Source organism: Meyerozyma guilliermondii, genomic scaffold (assembly GCF_000149425.1).
Source record: "Meyerozyma guilliermondii ATCC 6260 scaffold_1 genomic scaffold, whole genome shotgun sequence".
Classification (NCBI taxonomy): Eukaryota; Fungi; Ascomycota; class Pichiomycetes; order Serinales; family Debaryomycetaceae; genus Meyerozyma; species Meyerozyma guilliermondii.
The window spans coordinates 1,058,126-1,076,139 of NW_001809800.1; the positions used below are offsets into that span (position 1 = coordinate 1,058,126).

An 18,014-nucleotide genomic window follows, 5' to 3' on the forward strand; every position below is an offset into this window, starting at 1 on the left:
ATTCAGACCTTGTATAAAGCGTCGAGAAATGCCACAATGATCCGATTAGCAACCCCAGAGGTGCTAACACTTCCAGCGACACCATAAATAGCGGCGGTATCATTTTTCTTGTTGCCCGATTTATTGGCTGCTAATTCTTCGGTACACTCAATCAAATCTCTGATCAATTCATTTACAATTGGAACTGTCAACCTTGTAAAAGCAAAGTGGAGCGCTGCTGGTTTCTGGAGGGCGGCAAAATGCCATCCTTTGGCCGTCAAGGCATCACCCAAGTCATAAATGTTCACAGAAGCGTTTTTCAGCTTAAACGCAATAACCAGTGCAATCGGGTCCCCGAGTACTTCAAGATACTGCGATAACTTACCGCTTTTGATTTCTTCTTTCAACTTCATGGTAGCTGTGACAATGTCAAAACAGGACTCTCGGTAGCCCTTTTCCCCAATGTGCATTAATGTGGCCCAACATCCAACTGCAAGAGCACCAGGCCGCGAGCCAGCAAGTGTAGGGGATCCATACATTCCACCAGCCCATTCGACCAGAACATAGTATTGGCATTGACGGAGCTCTGGTGTACGGTACATGATCACAGAAGAGCCCTTGGGAGCGAAACCATATTTGTGGGTATCACAAGAAATTGAGGTAACTCCAGCGAGTCTGAAATCAAACAAGGGAATCGATTTAGTTCCATGGACCTTACTCTTTTCCAAAAAGGTAACTATGAACGATCCCAAGCATGCATCAACGTGCAATGGGATATTGTACTTCAATGCCAATTCTGATAATGCTTCAATATCGTCGATTACACCATGTGGGTAATTAGGAGCTGAACCAACGATGAGCACAGTGTTGTTATTTATGTGCCGCTTGACCAGTTTCACATCCACCTGATAGGTTACCGGATTAACCTCGACCTTGTGAAGCTTCATTCCAAAGTAGTTGCATGCCTTTTCTATACCAGCATGAACCGTCATTGGTGCGATCACTTCGGGTTCACTAATGCCCTTTTTTCTTTTGCCATATTCACGAGCCGCCAACCCCGTCAAGAGCAACGATTCTGTGCCACCAGAAGTAGTGGACCCACACCCAGAAGCAGGAGCATTGAACAATTTAAGTACCATAGACACTATTTCAGCTTCCATCTTTCGCACTCCAGGGAAGACATCAGGATGTAATTGATTGGCAATTGAGTATTTCTCATATGCTGCTGTCTGTAGTTTCAAGAGCTCGTCTCCACCATGGTAGACTGCCCCACTCACACGTCCGTTGGCCCAGTCGGAATGCTTTATGGCCTGAAGACTATCAAGCTCGGATTCGACTTTTGCTCCGGAATACCCGATTTCTGGAAGGGTAATATGTTGGTCCAAATCTTTACCCTTTATCACTGTATCCTCGATGAGCTCTATGGTTGATTTGAGCTCGGTATCCACCTTCTTTTTGATAGGAGGAAGTGATAAAACCCAACTGGAAACCACTTTGAATACTTTATCACGAGCCATTGAAATCAACTTGAAAGTGCCATATCCCCACCAAACCCTAAACGCTTTTCGGATTCGAATAAAGAATACATAGATTAAAAATACATCTCGAGCAATCATCAAATACCCGAGCAATGGGCTCGAATGTTCTCCGAAATACCATGTCTCCGTTTGCTTCACTGTCCTCCAGAAATATATTTGTACGAGAAAAACAAACAGCTGAAAGTCATGAGGGAGATAAGGGACACCGTAATAGTGGTTTGAGAGCAATTGGACGTCCAAATTCTTTAACATTTGTGTATCCAGCAATTTGCAAGTGTGGTAATTATGTGCACTAGTTTGTCCCGCGCTTGCCTACAAAGATGAAGCACCAGGTGATCAGAGATTCATTATGTAAGAATTAGTGACCAGCCTTCAACCTTCAGTAATTACATAGGAGTTGCTGAACGGCTGATTCTATTGACTTGCCTGCTTGAAGATCCTCCAGAACTGTCAAGAATACCATTTCTTTCTTTTATGATGGTGTCGAGCTTTTGGGCAAAAATCTCTTCGATAACTCTATTCTCTTGTTCAATTCTGTGACACTCTGCCTCGATTTTGTGCAAGCTATCGTCTTTGAATAAGGTAGGAAGAAGTCTCGCACCTGGTCCTGTAATTTTTTGTTGTAGCTTGATGTTTTTCTCTTGTATTTCTGAAAGTTCACCGGATAATTTGGCGGCCATAGCCGAACTCTCTTGATACTTGTATCGAGTTTCGTCGCTCTCCCCATTCAACTTTTCAAGCTCCACTGCTACATTGGACAATTCTTTTTCCAACTCAGCAATGTTTGACTTCTGAACAGCGACTGTTTCCTCCGTTGCATTTTTAACATTGTCTTCCAAGAACTGCTTCTTTGACTTCAATTCTTCATTTTTTTGCCGAATTTTTTCTACATCAGCATCAATTCGAGCGGATAACTTTTCTGCGACGTTTGCCTTGTCTATGAGGACTTTCATCTCTCTATAGTTGGCAGCAATTAACTCCTCATCACGGTCTATTTCAAGTTGTCTTTTCGATTCATCATTCCTAAACGTTATCAACTTGTCATTTGAAAGAGACCGTTGTGTGCTTTCAAGTTCTCCAGTTCTCTCATTCAAAATAACAGACAACGTATACTTGAAATCTTTGTAACTGCGTACTTCTTCACCGAAATTGTAGGTACGCAGTTCACGGTCACGGGTAGCAAGTGCCTCCAAATAGTCCACTCGAAGCTTCTTCATTAATTTTTCATCGGTAAAGTTGAAGTTGAGCAGAGTGGAAAACTCTTCAAGTCCAAAACTAGGATAAGTTTCGAGAGTCGGATCCGTTATCCAGTTGTACAACTCGATCATTGACTGGTGGTTTTTGCGGTAAAAGCCCGCTACACTTTGCTCGAACAAATTGAAACGATTCACAGCATACACATTTAGCGCCCTTAGTCTCCATTTATGAGCTGGACTCAGTAAGCGATCGATGGAAATGTTGCCCAAATTGCCAGCTGGTTTAGGAATTTGTGTGAGAATATGTAGTATGGACATAACAGGTACCGGTATGAGTATAGGAGTTTTGCGTCCGTTATTATGCACGTTTCTCGACACTTCGATGCTAGGACTTTCACAGTCGATGGTCTGGTCAAATGAAAAGATTAGGTTGAATGCAGAGTTTCCAGACAACGACGCTGGAGTATAATGATTGTAGAATTGTTGGGTGGTTGTCAAGTACAAGCAAGTAGCCGCTGAGCCTGTTTGTGGTCCCTTGCTACTGAATCTCCTCCTTTTGGATTTTGGTTCTACTTCCTTTTGTTCGCTCAGTGGCATGCCTCTGTTGTCTTCATACATCTTTCCACTGCTCAAATTTTTGTAGTACAATTGCTTGCCTATGATTATGCCCTCCACTAGTTCGAGCTCTTTGACGTTCTCAGCTATAACGAGGATATTGAACACTTCAGTCTTCGTTGAGTCCCGTAAAGAATCGATTATACCATCAATTATTTCGTTGAAAAGTTTGAGATTTCCTGAAAGATTCAAAAGTCTTTCGTTAGTTTCCAGCAATAGAAGCTGCTTGGGCATCAAATGATCAACTAGCAACGATGGGTGTCTAGAAGCGATGCAAAGTTGGTCAAAAAGAAGTTTTATCATGTCGTAAGAATCTGAGCTTGAAGCTATTCCTTCGGATGATTCTGCTGTTTCCAACAAGCTATTGATACTAGCTCGAGTTCTGCGTGACTCTACACCATTCGTGAGATGGTGACGCATTATTTGAATGATAATCTCACAAATATCACGTTGCATTGGAGTCAAAACCGTCGGCAAATAATGGACTCCATCATTTGATTCCGCTTCATTATTGCTTGTGGTTTCCAAGTCTATAACGGTTGTGGGTGACTCCTCCGTCTTGTAAATTGCCTGTGGAGGGTCGCCCGCCAACATATCTAATAAATTCATGGTTGATTTCATGTCTCAAGATTTCCGTTGAAGATATGGTGCTTATGTAAGACGGCCCCGATGTTCTATATTCTATAAATCAGTGGTCCTATCTCTTTCCCTTCTTCTTCACGCTGACTCCTATTCCCTCTAGACTCTCCCACACGCTAGCAGGCACCTTTTTGGTCAATTTGCGGCCATAAAGACACTGGTCAACCAACCACATGCCAACGAGAAATTCGGGCTTATTTAAGGTGCCGTCCTTTCTATAATCAACTAATTCCCAAATATCACGTAAAGTCTCCGAAGGTAACCTGCTTCGTTCCCAAATCCTTTCCACGACCGAGCTGTGTATTAATTGACTGATCTCGGCATTGGTGATGTTGTGAAATTCGGCACTTTGATAGCCACCATTTGCACCCAGTACGGTATCAGCCTGCTGCTTTGCAGAAAGTCTTGCCGCCTTCATTGAATCTTCTTCGTCGACTATAATCTTCTGTTCTGATCCTCCTCCGCTACCGTAATCAATTCCATTGATTCTAGTTACCACATAATTGAAGTAGGTTCCCCGGTTACTCGCCCACACTCCTTCGTATCTCTTGCGATCAGCTTCCGAGATCCGGTCAAGATCACTATGATTCTTCCATGGTTTGTCCACATCAAACAGTTTTTTGTCTTTTTTCTTCTTCTTCGAATCTCTCATTGTGGTCTTGAGCTGGACATGTTGCAGCTTCTGATGCACTAAAGGTGGAGCGGTGGCTCTCGAAACAGGAACAGTCGCCTTGGGATACTCAAAATCTGATTCAGAGCCCAGTTCAGTCATCTTTCCAACATTCTGGTTCGATTCGCCGTGGCGTTTGCGGATCTTAAACTTTGTGCTTGAGGTATCCAACTCTGGATACTGAGGAAGTTTTATAGGTTTAGACAAGTCACTGTCGTTGCTTCCCATACGGTTGCGGCCCATGCTTTCGTTGTCTGTCAGATAAGAGCCTGCGTCGAGCAGTGAACGTGAACTACCTGGATTCAAGGACGAACTATCTGAGAAGAATGCCCCATCTAAGTCTGTAGTCGGTTTGAGTTCTGGTGGAGGTTTTCTTTTTGGTTTCTTGTTTTTGTCTTCGTTCTTCTCCTTCTCCACCTGATATTTCAAGCTCGAGAGATGAGAACGAGCATCGTCGGCGGAGCCTGCCGAATTAGCAGATCTTGCACACGCATTCAGAGACGGTGGAATGAGAATTGGCGCTGTATTTCTGCGTTCCTGGTCGATATCGGAGTCTTCTCGTGGAGACAGTAAATCATACTGGCTGTTGAACGGGGAATCGACCACTATACTTGGAGTTTCAGGACCACGATCATGAAGGTCGATGTTCAGATCTGGATTACTGTATGCCAGAGGAACAGATTCAAATGATGAGTATGAGTAGTTTGGCGAGTGAGCCTCATATGGTGATCGTAGTTCGTCAGGTGGAGCAAAATTGTAGGGTGAATTTGAACTGGTATCAAGAACAATCATGCTACTGTTGGCCTGAGTAGTTATACGTTTCAGCTCTATGCTCTCGCGAATTCCATTGATGGTTGCCATGTTTCTCTCGTTCACCTTGGCTTGGTTGGGTATGTTTCTCGTCCTATCGTTGATCGACTGGCGGATCTTGGTGAGCATATCACTGGGCTGGTTCTCTTGGGCAAGACGTTTGGCCTCAGAAGCGTGCCTTTTGGCCTCTATAGAGTCTTTCACCGACTTGATCATGTTCAGGGGAAGACTGGCCGAAGATGTAGAAGGTGATGTCATTTGTTTAGGGGTTGTAGTTCGATACAATGGCAGTGGTGAGCTACTTCGTTGACGATTATTTTCAACATTTTTCTTCGTTTCATGGCCACTTGCCGTTACTACCGATAGTTGGGGCTTTTGTGGAGCCTTTGGCGGCAGTCTATTAATTGCATTGACAGCTGTAGCATTTCTTGAATTTGTTAGGCGACCAGAAGGATTTCGTTTAACATTGCGTTCAGGTGATTGATGAACCTTTGAAGGATTCTGGTCTGTTTTAGGGTGTGTGCTGATGCTCTTAAAAGCAGCCAATGCCGCAGCTTGGCTTGTGGACTGGCCAGCAGACATCAGATGGATAAGATAACAGTTGGGTGCTGCCAGATGAAAGTTAAACTGAAGTCACGTGCAGTGGGTGCAAATGAGGCAGAGTAGAGAGCAGGTAGACGAGAGGTTTGAAATTAGATGTTGAGTATAAGTATTAGAAGAATGTCTCTTTTGCTATAAATGTAGAAGTGGTTTTTTGTTCTTGAATGTAGTAGATTATTGTTGTTTTATGTTACTAGTATAGTATGACTATTTCCGCCGCCTGGAAGAATTGACATAACGTCCTCTACCCACTTGGACTCCGGACGGCCTAATTGTCTGTTGCGTAGTAAATGGAGACATATAGTTGTCCGCACTGCCTCCTCCTATCCATTCTTGAAGCATTTTTTCATTTTGGCGCCGTTGCCAATCGTCGTCTTTCACCGCTTGCTGGTATTCCTTCTGGTCTTCTCGAAGAAGAAGTGGATTTTGTAACGATTTGTGACGATTCTGTTTGTTGTGTTGGTAACCACCATTTCCTTGTAATCTTTGTTGGTTCTTGGACAAAGGAGATGGAAGCGAAAACTTGTTTCCTCGCTTTATCCATTGGAAGTTGGCTTTCAAATGTGGAGTGACTTTACCGGTTTCATTATCGATGGAAACCGCACATCTCAAGAGTGTATTGCCTCCACATTTGGGACAGAAATGCTTGGGTCGACCATCCTTGGGAATTGGGGTGAGGCGAAAGCACGCATGGCATCGATACATATAATTTCGTACCCTTTTAATTTGTCTTCCAGACATGGCATTCATCAAATTTAAACCAATTTGCATTGCCACGTTCTGACATGCAAAATCTCCCGTGGCAAGTGCAACTTTGATGAATGGACCAGATTTCTCCTTGGTTTCTTTCACCTGCTCGTTATTATCCTTTAACATTTCTTGCATCAAGTTCTCGGGAGTGATCCAATCTCCATCGTCTTCTTCTTCATCGTAGGTTTCATTCACATCCGTAGAATCCTTTATTCCTGGTTGAGTAGTATCATTGTCTTCCAAAATAGTTGCTGGTTCAGATGTCTCTTCTTGGGCATCCAATTCCTTCTGTAACTCTGCTTCTCTCTTTGCTCTCTGCTTCTTTCCTCCTCTCCGTCTTGGTTTCTTTGGCGCCGTTGACTCTGCTTCTTGATTGGTTTCTTCCTTTTGGGTTTCTTGGGAAATTTCAGATTTCTTGGTTTCTTGTGCATTCTCAGATTCTTTGGTTTCCTGACTTTCTTCAGTTGTGTTCGTCTCTGTAGAGTTTTCAGTATTCTTGGTGTCTTCTTTTCTTCTCCGTTCAAATACTTCCCCAGGAAACTTTCTCAATCTCCAATCTCCCTTATTATATTCGACTTCAAGTTCATAAGCCAAGGCTATAATATGCAAATCATTGAGAGACAACACGGCATAATCTCCCGTGAGCTTCGCAAAAGAAACCACTTTTTTGATAAATTCGGGCTTGGGGTGTCTTATCTGAAGCTTATCTCCCCACAAGATCAATTGCTGACGAACAGTTTCATCTTTCAATTCTGCGTGAACACCTGGAGTGGTGAAAAATGTTGTGGCATGCTGTTGTAAGGACGATGCAGGTTGGGTAATGAGCGGACCCGCATCTAGGACAAGTGTTTTGATGTTTGGCGTCGTTTCGTGGCCTTCAAAACCTGGTTTCAGTTCTTCATGAGCCATAGACATCTTTCTGAAGCTAGAAGAATTTGAAATTTATGCGATGATGTACTGCACAGTTGTAACCTACCCCAGAAGTCAGATAATCTGGTGGTAAAGGTAATTGACATTGACTACTGAAAGTAGACTAGAAGGAATCTCGTAGTGATGTTTTATGCCTTCTGTCGTGAAAAGAGAAGTTTTGATCTTTGTCTCGATATGCTGAAGACTATGATAAGCTGGTGGTCGTAGTGCAGGTTCCTGTATATCGGTACCCATGAGAAGTTTAAGGCTACTGATCTAAACCAATCCACAGTAGGAAACAATTTTCTCACATAGTTTTTCAATACTAATATTTCTTGTGAGAATACCTTAGTTCGAACAACTATATTTGAATATTTGAAACGTAAGTTTACACCACAACCGAAGAAATCCAACTATCATTGATTCAGCAAACGCAAATATAATCCGAGTATCTGACCTAAATATGAGAGCTCCATAGTTTATAGGCTGAGACATTTCAGATCAGAAAGTGAAAAAATTTGGGTATTGTTCGGTTTCCAGGAGATAAAGGCTTCAATTTTGCAACCATTCAATCTCAATACGAGCTTAAAAACACATGTAGATATCAAGCGAAACCCTGAACAGCAACAAATGTGGTTCTGTAGACACATTCAAGCAATCCAGAGTTGAATCGTAAATCGGCATAAATGCAAGGGTCCTTATTTTTACGGGGAATACTGTATATTGTTTCTGCACCAACTCAGCCTGCATTTTTCGCAGCAATTTTAGTTTAAACGACGTAGGTTTATCACATGACGGGTATATAAGAACCAAAGTCAGCTCGTAACCCAACTTTTCAGCAATGGGTGATAAAATTATCTTGCACTGGTATGTGGTTACGAAAGTTGATATTTTGCAACTGGAATTGCTTTATATTGCCATACTAACATTAGGCTTAATCAATCTCGGTCTCAGAGAATCTTGTGGTTGCTTGAGGAATTGAACCTCGATTATGAACTTAAAACCTACAAGAGGACCAAAGATTTTCGGGCACCTGCTGAATTGGAAAAGGTCCATCCATTGGGTAAATCTCCTGTCATTGAGGTGATCCGTGATGGTAAGTCACTGGTGATTGCTGAAACTGGACACATTATTGATTATTTGATTAAAAACTACGATACGTCCAAGAAACTCGTTCCTGCTACAGAAGAAGACAAGGAACAGGTTGACTATTTCTTGCACTATTGTGAAGGTACTTTGCAACCACTTTTGGTATCGTTGTTGGTCAATGGTTATGCAGTTCAGATGGCACCATTTCCTGTCAAATTTCTTGTTCGTATGATCACCAACGAACTAAACAAGGCTTACTACAAGACTGAGCTCATGAAGAATCTCAAATACTTGGACAACTACTTGGCGAAGAGAAAGACAAAGTTCTTTGTGGGAGACAAGTTGAGTGGTGCTGATATCATTCTTGAGTTTCCTCTTATTGAAAACTTGACAGATAACAAAAGAATCAAGGAATTTGCTGGTGATGATTTTGACTTGAGAAAGCTTTTTCCTAACATCTGTGAGTGGTCCGACCGGATTCTCAAGGAACCAAAGCTTATCAAGGCGAATGAAAAGGTTGCGAAATTGTAGGAAGACTGCAACGACTGTGTATATGATATGATGTTGATATTCTATGAAAATATATGCTACTGCTTTATGATAAGTACTCCGATACTACCCTATACTCGATACTACTTTATAGTCCGGTTCTATTTTTCCCATGCCCGTGCCTATAACCGGGTGAAATTCCCCGCGATATTTCTTGCGCTCAAACCTCGGTAGGGTCCTTCTCGTATATAAACCGAAAAGTGTTCGCAATTGTCATGGGTGAGAAAATCGTGGTATATGGGTAAGTATATTTTGATCTGATGCAAGGCCATACTAATCCAGCTTCAAAGGGTCTCGGGCGGATACCATTATCTGGCTCTTAGAGGAATTAGGAGTTGAATATGAAGTCAAGTATGTTCAACTTAAAAGGATGTTCACGGCTCCCAAAGAGTTCAAAGACTTCCACCGCTTGGGAAAGGCTCCTATAGTGACGATCACAAAGGACAATGGCGAAGTGATCACCCTTGCTGAGTCGGGCCATGTTTGCTCTTATTTTCTTAGACATTACGATACCAACAAAAAATTGCTTCCCAATGTCAAAAATGCTGAAGAAAAGGTCGACTATTTCCTCCACTACTTGGAAGGCACTCTCATGACATCTGTAATTGGACTTGTCGTCACTTTTTCTACCACAAGAAGACACAAGCATCTTCGCGACGATTTTCAGAACATGATTGGTACCTATTTTTTACCCGAATTACGCAACAACCTCCTGTATTTGACTGAACAACTAAAAAAATCATCCGGACCATACTTCTTGGGAGACAAGTTGTCTGTCGTAGATATTTACTTATCGTATCCATTTTCAGGGTTGATTGGACCTACATACGGCTTATTCACCGGCAGCGAAAAGAAGCTTGAAGACGATTATCCAGAGTTGGCAAAATGGATGGAAACACTCAAGAATGAGCCAGGAAGAATCAAGGCATATTCCAATATCGATCTGAATATCGTTCTGAAGCTTTAATATGCGAAGCTGGTAATTTTCTGTCGTAAATTAAATGTACATGTATGATGCCGCATGCAGCATTGACCCAGTAGACTTGCCCGATTAGGAAATTGTCCCCGCCTTTTCCTAGCCTAATAGAACCCTCTCTACTCGTAGTTTCTTTATCCTTACAAATGGGCGCTGGAGATCACGGCGACAAATTCATCCTCCATTGGTATGTATTAGACTTTTATTGCAGACATGAGAAACTAACCCAAGGCTTAATGAGTCGAGAGCACAAAGAGTAATATGGTTGATGGAAGTGCTTGATTTGGAGTACGAGGTAAAAGTGTACCTTAGACATCCTCAGACTTGGCGTGGGCCCCCTGAGTTGTTCAAGGCTCATCCTCTTGGAAAAGCGCCCGTACTCGAAGTTATTTTCGGCGATGGCTCACCACCTTTAAAGTTGGCTGAAACTGGATTGATTTTCCAATACTTGTTAAACAATTATGACCATGAAAACTTGCTTACTCCAACAGATCCCCGTGATAAGCTCAAGGTTGACTACTTTTTACACTATGCTGAGGGCACATTGCAGGGACTTTTAATCACCCTTCTTATCAACTCTGTCGCAAAGAAGATTGCACCTTTTGGATTCCAGACTCTCGCCAAACTTGTTACTAGAGGTCTTAATAACGGTTACTACTTACACGAATGGTACCTTAGTGTCGATTTCCTCGAAAGTGAGCTCAAGAAAAATGGAACCGGATATTTTGTGGGAGACCGTTTGTCGGCTGCTGATATCATGCTTTCGTTCCCAGTCTATGAAAATATCTTTGACAATCCTGGCGGTATAAAGGAGTGTGTGGGAATAACCGATGATTTGTACAAGCTTTATCCAAACTTGGGAGGATGGTGTTGCCGCATCAGAGACGACCCAGTGTACGTTAAGATTGGAGCTATGATGGACGAAAAGGTAGAACAGTTCAAGCAGAAAAAGGGACGTAGAAAGAGCAAGTAGTGTTTTATAGTGGTGTTAGAAACTCAATATGATGTAAATTACGTTAGTTGTTTTGGGTGCAAATTTTTCGAAATTTGCAAAATTTGGTCTTTTGACTATTCTTCGAAATATGAAGTGTCCTTACTACTCATCAGCAATTGAAACCAGTTTGCCATACAGTTTTGATCATCAAGGTGTTTCCATCGACTGAATTTACCCGCTGTACATCTTGAAGTTTTTGGATTGTTGGGACAGTTATAGTATGGGTCATGTTCGTATCCAAGATCACGGAACCAATGAATGTCTCTTTTATCGGCAAAAAGTGCCAATCCTATCGAGTGTACTGGGGCATCACCCCATCTCTCGTAGTAGAATTTTCCAGTGGAATCAAGATACTTGAACCATTCACTATAGGCCTCCGACCGAAAAAAGTCCATATCACCAATTTCGAAATTTGACCAAAAATGGCACGTTGAGTAACCACCAGCTACCAGATTCTTCTTGGGGTTCTGCTTATTTTCAAGCAACCATTGATGGGCACCATTCGGGTTCACGTACTTGTAATTGTCTCCTTGGTTCAAGAAGTTTAACGTTTCTGGCCATAAGGTTGCAACCGTTTCATCAATGTCATAAAGGTTCACAGTGAATCCGTACACTTTTTTCGCCTTCTCCATATACTTCAACACATCATACTGAACATCGGTAAAGAAGTCGACATTTGGTTCAATACGCCAGTAGTATTTGAATTGCTTGAGTTCAGGAACATTGTAAAAAGTTCCCAGGTAGAATCGACACATATTGTGGTACGACGCTTTTTTAGCGTAGGCTATATTGTGATTCGCCATAATGTTCATGGCCTCCAGCTCTCTAGTCACATCTATAAACTCGGGTTTGTCCCAGAGCTCTGGAGGAATGACAACAAAGTTTAAGGGTGCTTCAGTTGTTTGAGCCATCTTGTCTTTGAATCTTTGTGTGAACGGTTCGTCGTTAATAAAGGTATAGGGGTAGCGATACTTGGAATTGAACGACTTTTCAAAGCGCCGAATCGTTCTGCGAATACTAGTCATCTCTTGATTGCGCACGAGTGCAATAATAGTGGCATTGGCCCTAACATATTGATCAATGTGTTTTTTATCTGGAGGTCTCAAATCGGTGAGATCGATATCTTTTGGTTCTGTGACTTCTTTTGCCAATTCAGCTTCGTACACTGCCTTGTTATTTTCCAATACTTCCTCAGGGGAACCACTTTTACCCATGGGGTTCGTAAAGCGAAATTTGACATTTGCCGGTTCGAGGTGCCAGCCCCATTGGCGATAGGTTTCACTAGTATACATGAGAGGATCGAGGTGTTGTCCCAACTTCTTGAATGCCGTAGATGAGTATAAAAGGGATTTCGCATCCTCATGCTTATAGAGTAATAGTAAAGGGATCAAGATCAACACGTTAACTAGTCCCACGATCAATAGTACGGTTTTCGAAACCTTCACGGATAATGCGTTGATCATTTTTTATCAGTATAAAAAGGGCATAAGGATCGAATCTAGTTCCGTGGATGCCCGGAATTGAAAAAGAATAGGGCTTTTTGTATGCAAAGCCTCGTTATAGGCTATGCTTGCCGGCGCATTATAACTGGCAATTGGAATCGCACTGGTTTTCCGGCAGATAAGTTCATCGAACAAGAAATCGTTAAACCTACAAACTAGTTGGATGATACAACGGGTGATATACGGCTCTTTGAGACGTGAGATTTGGCATACGTATACACCCAGGTATATCAGACACATATCTAACACCAATTTTCTCAGAAGCAAACTCCCTCCACCAGAATTTGTTCTTCCTCAATTCAACTTTCCGGCTGCAACTCATTCGATTCAAGCTATTACTAGCAACTTGGATTCATATCTAGACAACAAGGATGTCATAGTCTTGCATGGACACCTCAATAGAACACCTAGGATTCGTTCCAAGATCAGCTTCGCTGAATTGCGAGACGTAAGTGGAGATACTGTTCAGCTCATCTTGATGCCAGATCGGACCCCTCCAGAATATTTCGACATATTAAGCAAGACATCTACAGAAGATTCAATATGTGTCAGTGGCACAGTTCAATTGAAAAAGCTTGTTGCAGGTGAACTGCGCAAGTGGGAACTCGTGATAACTAGCATTCAACTTCTTAATCTGGCCAATGAAGAGGCAGCACGTTTAGACAAACTCAAGCATTCAGATCCGAACAAATTGCCTCCTCATTATAGATTTCTCCAGCTTCGTACCAAAGAGCTTCAAAAAAATCTACGTACAAGGTCCAAAATGGCAGCTGTTGTTAGACATGTCTTAGGAGAGAAGCACAATTTTACCGAAATTGAAACCCCATTGCTTTTCAAGTCTACACCAGAGGGAGCCCGGGAATTCTTGGTTCCTACCAGGAGCCCAAACAAGTTCTACGCTTTACCTCAATCTCCCCAACAGTATAAGCAAATTTTGATGAGTTCGGGCTTCACAAGATATTATCAACTCGCCAAATGCTTTCGTGACGAGGACTTGAGAGCCGATAGACAGCCGGAATTTACCCAAGTGGATCTCGAAATGAGCTTTATAAGTCACTCTGACCAGGTCTTGTGCGTGGTAGAAGACGTCATTTATGGCATTTGCAACAATGTTGCCTCGAAGCCTGTTTACACATTAAACGAGGACGGTTACATTATCGAGGCTCAAAAGAATGGCACAAGTCCTTCCTTCTACAAATTATCCTATAAAAGTGCATTAGAAAAGTACGGCATTGATAAGCCAGACTTGAGATCATCTTTGCAGTTCGTGAATCTTTCATCATATTTCAAGCCTGTTAACTGTCCCGATGAGTTTAATATTATAGAGGCTTGCATTTTGAAAGGTGCTTTGGCAAAATGTGCACATTGTGATATTCCAGACTCTTTGACGAATCCAGACAACTATTCTCGCAGAGCTCCTTCAATAATCCCAATAACAAATTCATCTGCAACAACCTGGTTTGAAACCCTCACTAAAGATGGTGTCATGGTCCCAGTTGACTCTTTTGACCCTCAAAAGTTGAATGAGCTGCTCGGCCTCGAAGAAGGTGACATAATAGCTATAAGCAACCGAAGTGAACATCCTTATGAAAATCCAACGCCTTTAGGTAGGTTCAGAAATCTCGCCATGGCTGAGTATCCCGATAAATGGAAAAGAAAGCTTATTGACAGTTCTGGAAATACTTCTGTACCGCCTTCAGACGCTTTTGTTTCCTGTTGGGTTCATGACTTTCCCTTATTCAGCCCAAGCGAAGAAAACAGTGGCAGTAATGATCTTTATCCAAAATACAATTGGGACCATCGAGAGTCGACTCACCATCCATTTACTATGGTGAAGTCGGAGGATTATTCACTTTTGGAATCTGACCCATACTTGGCACATGGTGAACACTACGACCTTGTCATAAATGGCGTTGAAGTCGGCGGTGGATCTAGAAGAATTCACAACCCATTGGTGCAACAGTACGTTTTGGAGGAAGTTCTCAAGATTAAAAATTATAACAGCTTATTTGGCCATTTGTTAGAAGCATTATCTTTTGGATGTCCTCCACATGCTGGATTGGCATTAGGTTTTGATAGACTATGTGCTATGGTTGTTGGAACTCAATCCATAAGAGACGTTATTGCTTTCCCCAAAAACCAATCTGGTGTGGATCCAGTGGTTTCTAGTCCTTCAAATGTGGATTCTGAGACATTGGCAGACTACTATATCCAAACTATAGATTGATAACATTCTGCCTAGCAGTATATATCATACATGTAAATAGACTCAAGACAACTTTTTTAACGAATCCGTTGCCGTTTATTTCTTTCATCGTTATTCGTAGAATCAAGAGAGCTTTTCTCGTTCTTCTTGGCCAACTGCTCCATTTTCAATTCTATCGGCCTTTTCACCCTCTCCGTTTCAGCCTCTGCACCTTCGTTATGATATTCCTCATCCTGAACTTTGATCAATTGACTCCAGTCGTACTTTTTTCTCAAGAAAAGTTCCATCGACCAATTCTTCCAAACTAGGCGACCATAGGTGCTTTCCTTCACCTTATGAGACTCAGCCTTCATTTCAGTTGCAAACCGTTCCTTATACATTTTCATCAAGACTGTGAATGACCAAAGCTTGTCGACTATGTGTGACCCATAAGCGTTACATGCCAAGCTGACGATACTACCTTGGAAGACATTTAGTAAGCGCTTCCTCAAAATATTAACTTCTTTTGACTCACCAATGGAAGCAGGAATAACTGCCAATGCATGCTCCACGACGTGAGAGAATACACCATGAAAGCACATTTGCAAGAACCGTTCTTTTGGCATGGCAAGAAAACTGGTCCACACCGCCAACAAGAACGAAGTATCGTAGTCAAGCAATTTTTCAAGAAACAATGCGTTTCTGCGTTCTTCAGCAGTAGGCCAGTCATCTCTGGTGTTGCCCAAAGTAGACAGCGAAAGAAGGAGGGTGTTTTCCAATAAGTCATAATTGTCGTTTTGCGAAGGATTTTTGGGGTTAAAGTTGGGAGCAAACTTTGAAAGAAGTTGGCTAATAATGTCATCTCGTCTATAGTTGGAGCGAGAGATGGAGGCATCAATAACTGATCTTCCAAGATCAATATTTTGATTATCCACAATCGACACAAGATTTGAAAGTTCGGGAATGACTTCATCTAAAATGAACTCCACCTCATTAGGTCTGAGTTTAAACATGAGTGCTTGAACGATGTAGACACCGGTAGTAGACCGCCTTGCTAGCTTCATTATACGATCCTTCATGTAGAGCTTGTACAAACGTTCAATGTACTTTGGTCTCGCACCTCCATTTTTGATTATAGACTCGAAGAAGTGTGATCCAACCGAGTCCGATAAGAGATGTTCAACGAATGCTTCTTCTTGAGGATCCTCGGAATTCAGTTCGGGGAGAAACACCAAATGCCAAACACTACGTTCTTTATCCACTAGACCTTCTACTTGAATCACAAGCTGTATAACTGGGGAAGCGATTTTGTGAATGGAAAGCTCGCGCATTTCTTTCATGGTCTTATTCTCGCTGATGCATTTACACACCTTTTTGAGTTCATCTTTGAACGATGGGGGTGTTTCGAACGAGCGGTCGAAATCTTCGTTGTCTTTAATTTCGATCATCTTACGAGCAATTTTTGACTTTTTGGATCTCAAGGTAGAGTTAGCAGTCAATGCAGATGGAAGTTTTTTACTGGCCAAGATGAGAATGAGTAGCCGGAGTACGTGAGATGCATATTGGTGAGTGATCATCTCATTTATGTGAGGATAAAACTCCTGCATCATCGTGATGAAGAGGTGCTCCACAGTAACCTCTTGGTCAGCAGCATCTTCTGCACTTCTGGCCAATTCCTTTTCAACAAGACCTGCTATTCTCACTAGCAAAGTCTCTAACACATGTGAAGAGTACTTGTGGTGTGCAAGAGATACAAAATGATTGCTGAACAGCTTAAATATTGATATGAGTTGTTGATCACCACCGAAGAGGATAATTCTTTCCATCAATTTTGAACAGATCTGGTTCGTCACAAGCTTCAATTCCTTGCCACTTGCCTCATCAAGCACAGAGTTTATGAAGGCATCTCTTTCTTCCGTAGATTCAAAGCTCGTAACGTTTAAAGTCGATTCGGCCAGCTTGAAATATTCGATTTCACTAGCATCTACAAGTCCAAAAAAAGGAGTTGTCAAGTTGCTAGTTGGCTCAGAGATTTGCTCATCCTCCACAAGATCTTCTTGTCTTTTGGCTTCGCGGGTCTCCCTGTTAGGGGCACGTCTTCCTCTTACTTTAGGGCCCATACTTGTTATCAGGAAATTTTCAGGTGATGAGGATACGATGAGGTCCTGCATAAAACAGCGAGGTTGCAGCATTTATGATGGGTGCAATTATATTAGAAGGCCAAACTTGACAGTGTTCCGGTTCCTTCCAATTGGTCCAAGTAGCGACACTTTCTAAGAGGATCAATCTCTGTTAATGACTGAAGCATTTTCCGCGACATATCGTCTAGAGCACCAATTTCGGACGTTTCTTCACGGATCAAACTCTTAATGAGAAGAATGCAGCGTAAGCACCAACGATGGTCCCAGCCCTTGGGATGATCCTCGCGTTCGAGTTCATTAAGCTCTTCCACTATTGCGAGTTGTGCATTGAGAACATCAAGGTAACATGTTGGTGAGACTTTACGTAAATCATCGACGAAAAAAGGGTTCGTCAAGAGCCATTGTAGATAGAGCCAGATCGAGGTATCGTCAGAATCCATGAACATGCCAGTTTTGACCAACTCTAGCTCATGTTGCAAAATTGTCTGCGGTCTGGCAAACACATGTCTGACATCAGCGTGATCATTGGTAGTATCGAGCTCACCAAATAAGTCATAAATCTTAGGAATCAATTTGGTGCGATTGTGCCATGCTGAAAAATTGGAAATGTTCTTGTTGATTTTGGAGGTGGTGAATTTATACTCTTCGATGTTTATCCGAAGAAGAGCCCTCGCCTCCTTCTGTCCCAGATTACTGGACTCGCTAGATTCGAGCAAGGTATCTTCTTCCATATTATTGATGACGAAGCGTCGGTACTGCCAGCAGTGGTAATTGCGACTATCAAGGTCAAGAAATTTGGACACTATTGCCAACTCCACATTCCAATTAGCCTCTCTTGTCTGCTGTAACTGGTCCAAGCACCAAATCCTATG

At 42.2% G+C, this 18,014-nt stretch overlaps 11 protein-coding genes across 11 annotated transcripts; 4 read left to right on the forward strand and 7 right to left on the reverse strand. All coding sequences in view use genetic code 12, as the record gives it.

Moving 5' to 3' along the window:
* Nucleotides 1-2: 2 nt before the first annotated feature.
* Nucleotides 3-1,769, reverse strand: PGUG_00600 (sphinganine-1-phosphate aldolase; the record flags this gene model as incomplete). Its single annotated transcript, XM_001487173.1, has 1 exon — nucleotides 3-1,769. One exon carries the CDS (start codon nucleotides 1,767-1,769, stop codon nucleotides 3-5), a length of 1,767 nt encoding a protein of 588 aa, XP_001487223.2.
* Nucleotides 1,770-1,903: 134 nt separating this feature from the next.
* Nucleotides 1,904-3,949, reverse strand: PGUG_00601 (uncharacterized protein; the record flags this gene model as incomplete). The annotated part of the gene is made up of 1 exon (XM_001487174.1): nucleotides 1,904-3,949. The coding sequence occupies one exon, from the start codon at nucleotides 3,947-3,949 to the stop codon at nucleotides 1,904-1,906; it is 2,046 nt and encodes a 681-aa protein (XP_001487224.2).
* A 76-nt stretch (nucleotides 3,950-4,025) lies between these two features.
* Nucleotides 4,026-6,029, reverse strand: IRS4 (Irs4p; the record flags this gene model as incomplete). Its single annotated transcript, XM_001487175.1, has 1 exon — nucleotides 4,026-6,029. One exon carries the CDS (start codon nucleotides 6,027-6,029, stop codon nucleotides 4,026-4,028), a length of 2,004 nt encoding a protein of 667 aa, XP_001487225.2.
* A 225-nt stretch (nucleotides 6,030-6,254) lies between these two features.
* HBR3 (rRNA-binding endoribonuclease) lies at nucleotides 6,255-7,712 on the reverse strand (the record flags this gene model as incomplete). Its single annotated transcript, XM_001487176.1, has 1 exon — nucleotides 6,255-7,712. One exon carries the CDS (start codon nucleotides 7,710-7,712, stop codon nucleotides 6,255-6,257), a length of 1,458 nt encoding a protein of 485 aa, XP_001487226.2.
* An 835-nt stretch (nucleotides 7,713-8,547) lies between these two features.
* Nucleotides 8,548-9,326, forward strand: PGUG_00604 (glutathione S-transferase; the record flags this gene model as incomplete). Its single annotated transcript, XM_001487177.1, has 2 exons — nucleotides 8,548-8,573; nucleotides 8,639-9,326. 2 exons carry the CDS (start codon nucleotides 8,548-8,550, stop codon nucleotides 9,324-9,326), a joined length of 714 nt encoding a protein of 237 aa, XP_001487227.2.
* A 388-nt stretch (nucleotides 9,327-9,714) lies between these two features.
* On the forward strand, nucleotides 9,715-10,311 carry PGUG_00605 (uncharacterized protein; the record flags this gene model as incomplete). Its single annotated transcript, XM_001487178.1, has 1 exon — nucleotides 9,715-10,311. One exon carries the CDS (start codon nucleotides 9,715-9,717, stop codon nucleotides 10,309-10,311), a length of 597 nt encoding a protein of 198 aa, XP_001487228.2.
* Nucleotides 10,312-10,588: 277 nt separating this feature from the next.
* GTT13 (Gtt13p) lies at nucleotides 10,589-11,293 on the forward strand (the record flags this gene model as incomplete). The annotated part of the gene is made up of 1 exon (XM_001487179.1): nucleotides 10,589-11,293. The coding sequence occupies one exon, from the start codon at nucleotides 10,589-10,591 to the stop codon at nucleotides 11,291-11,293; it is 705 nt and encodes a 234-aa protein (XP_001487229.1).
* Nucleotides 11,294-11,388: 95 nt separating this feature from the next.
* On the reverse strand, nucleotides 11,389-12,777 carry KTR4 (putative mannosyltransferase; the record flags this gene model as incomplete). The annotated part of the gene is made up of 1 exon (XM_001487180.1): nucleotides 11,389-12,777. The coding sequence occupies one exon, from the start codon at nucleotides 12,775-12,777 to the stop codon at nucleotides 11,389-11,391; it is 1,389 nt and encodes a 462-aa protein (XP_001487230.2).
* Nucleotides 12,778-12,979: 202 nt separating this feature from the next.
* PGUG_00608 (aspartate--tRNA ligase) lies at nucleotides 12,980-15,043 on the forward strand (the record flags this gene model as incomplete). The annotated part of the gene is made up of 1 exon (XM_001487181.1): nucleotides 12,980-15,043. One exon carries the CDS (start codon nucleotides 12,980-12,982, stop codon nucleotides 15,041-15,043), a length of 2,064 nt encoding a protein of 687 aa, XP_001487231.2.
* Nucleotides 15,044-15,099: 56 nt separating this feature from the next.
* Nucleotides 15,100-17,193, reverse strand: PGUG_00609 (RNA-binding RNA processing protein; the record flags this gene model as incomplete). Its single annotated transcript, XM_001487182.1, has 1 exon — nucleotides 15,100-17,193. One exon carries the CDS (start codon nucleotides 17,191-17,193, stop codon nucleotides 15,100-15,102), a length of 2,094 nt encoding a protein of 697 aa, XP_001487232.2.
* A 20-nt stretch (nucleotides 17,194-17,213) lies between these two features.
* On the reverse strand, nucleotides 17,214-17,873 carry BET4 (Rab geranylgeranyltransferase; the record flags this gene model as incomplete). Its single annotated transcript, XM_001487183.1, has 1 exon — nucleotides 17,214-17,873. One exon carries the CDS (start codon nucleotides 17,871-17,873, stop codon nucleotides 17,214-17,216), a length of 660 nt encoding a protein of 219 aa, XP_001487233.2.
* Between the last annotated feature and the right edge of the window lie 141 nt (nucleotides 17,874-18,014).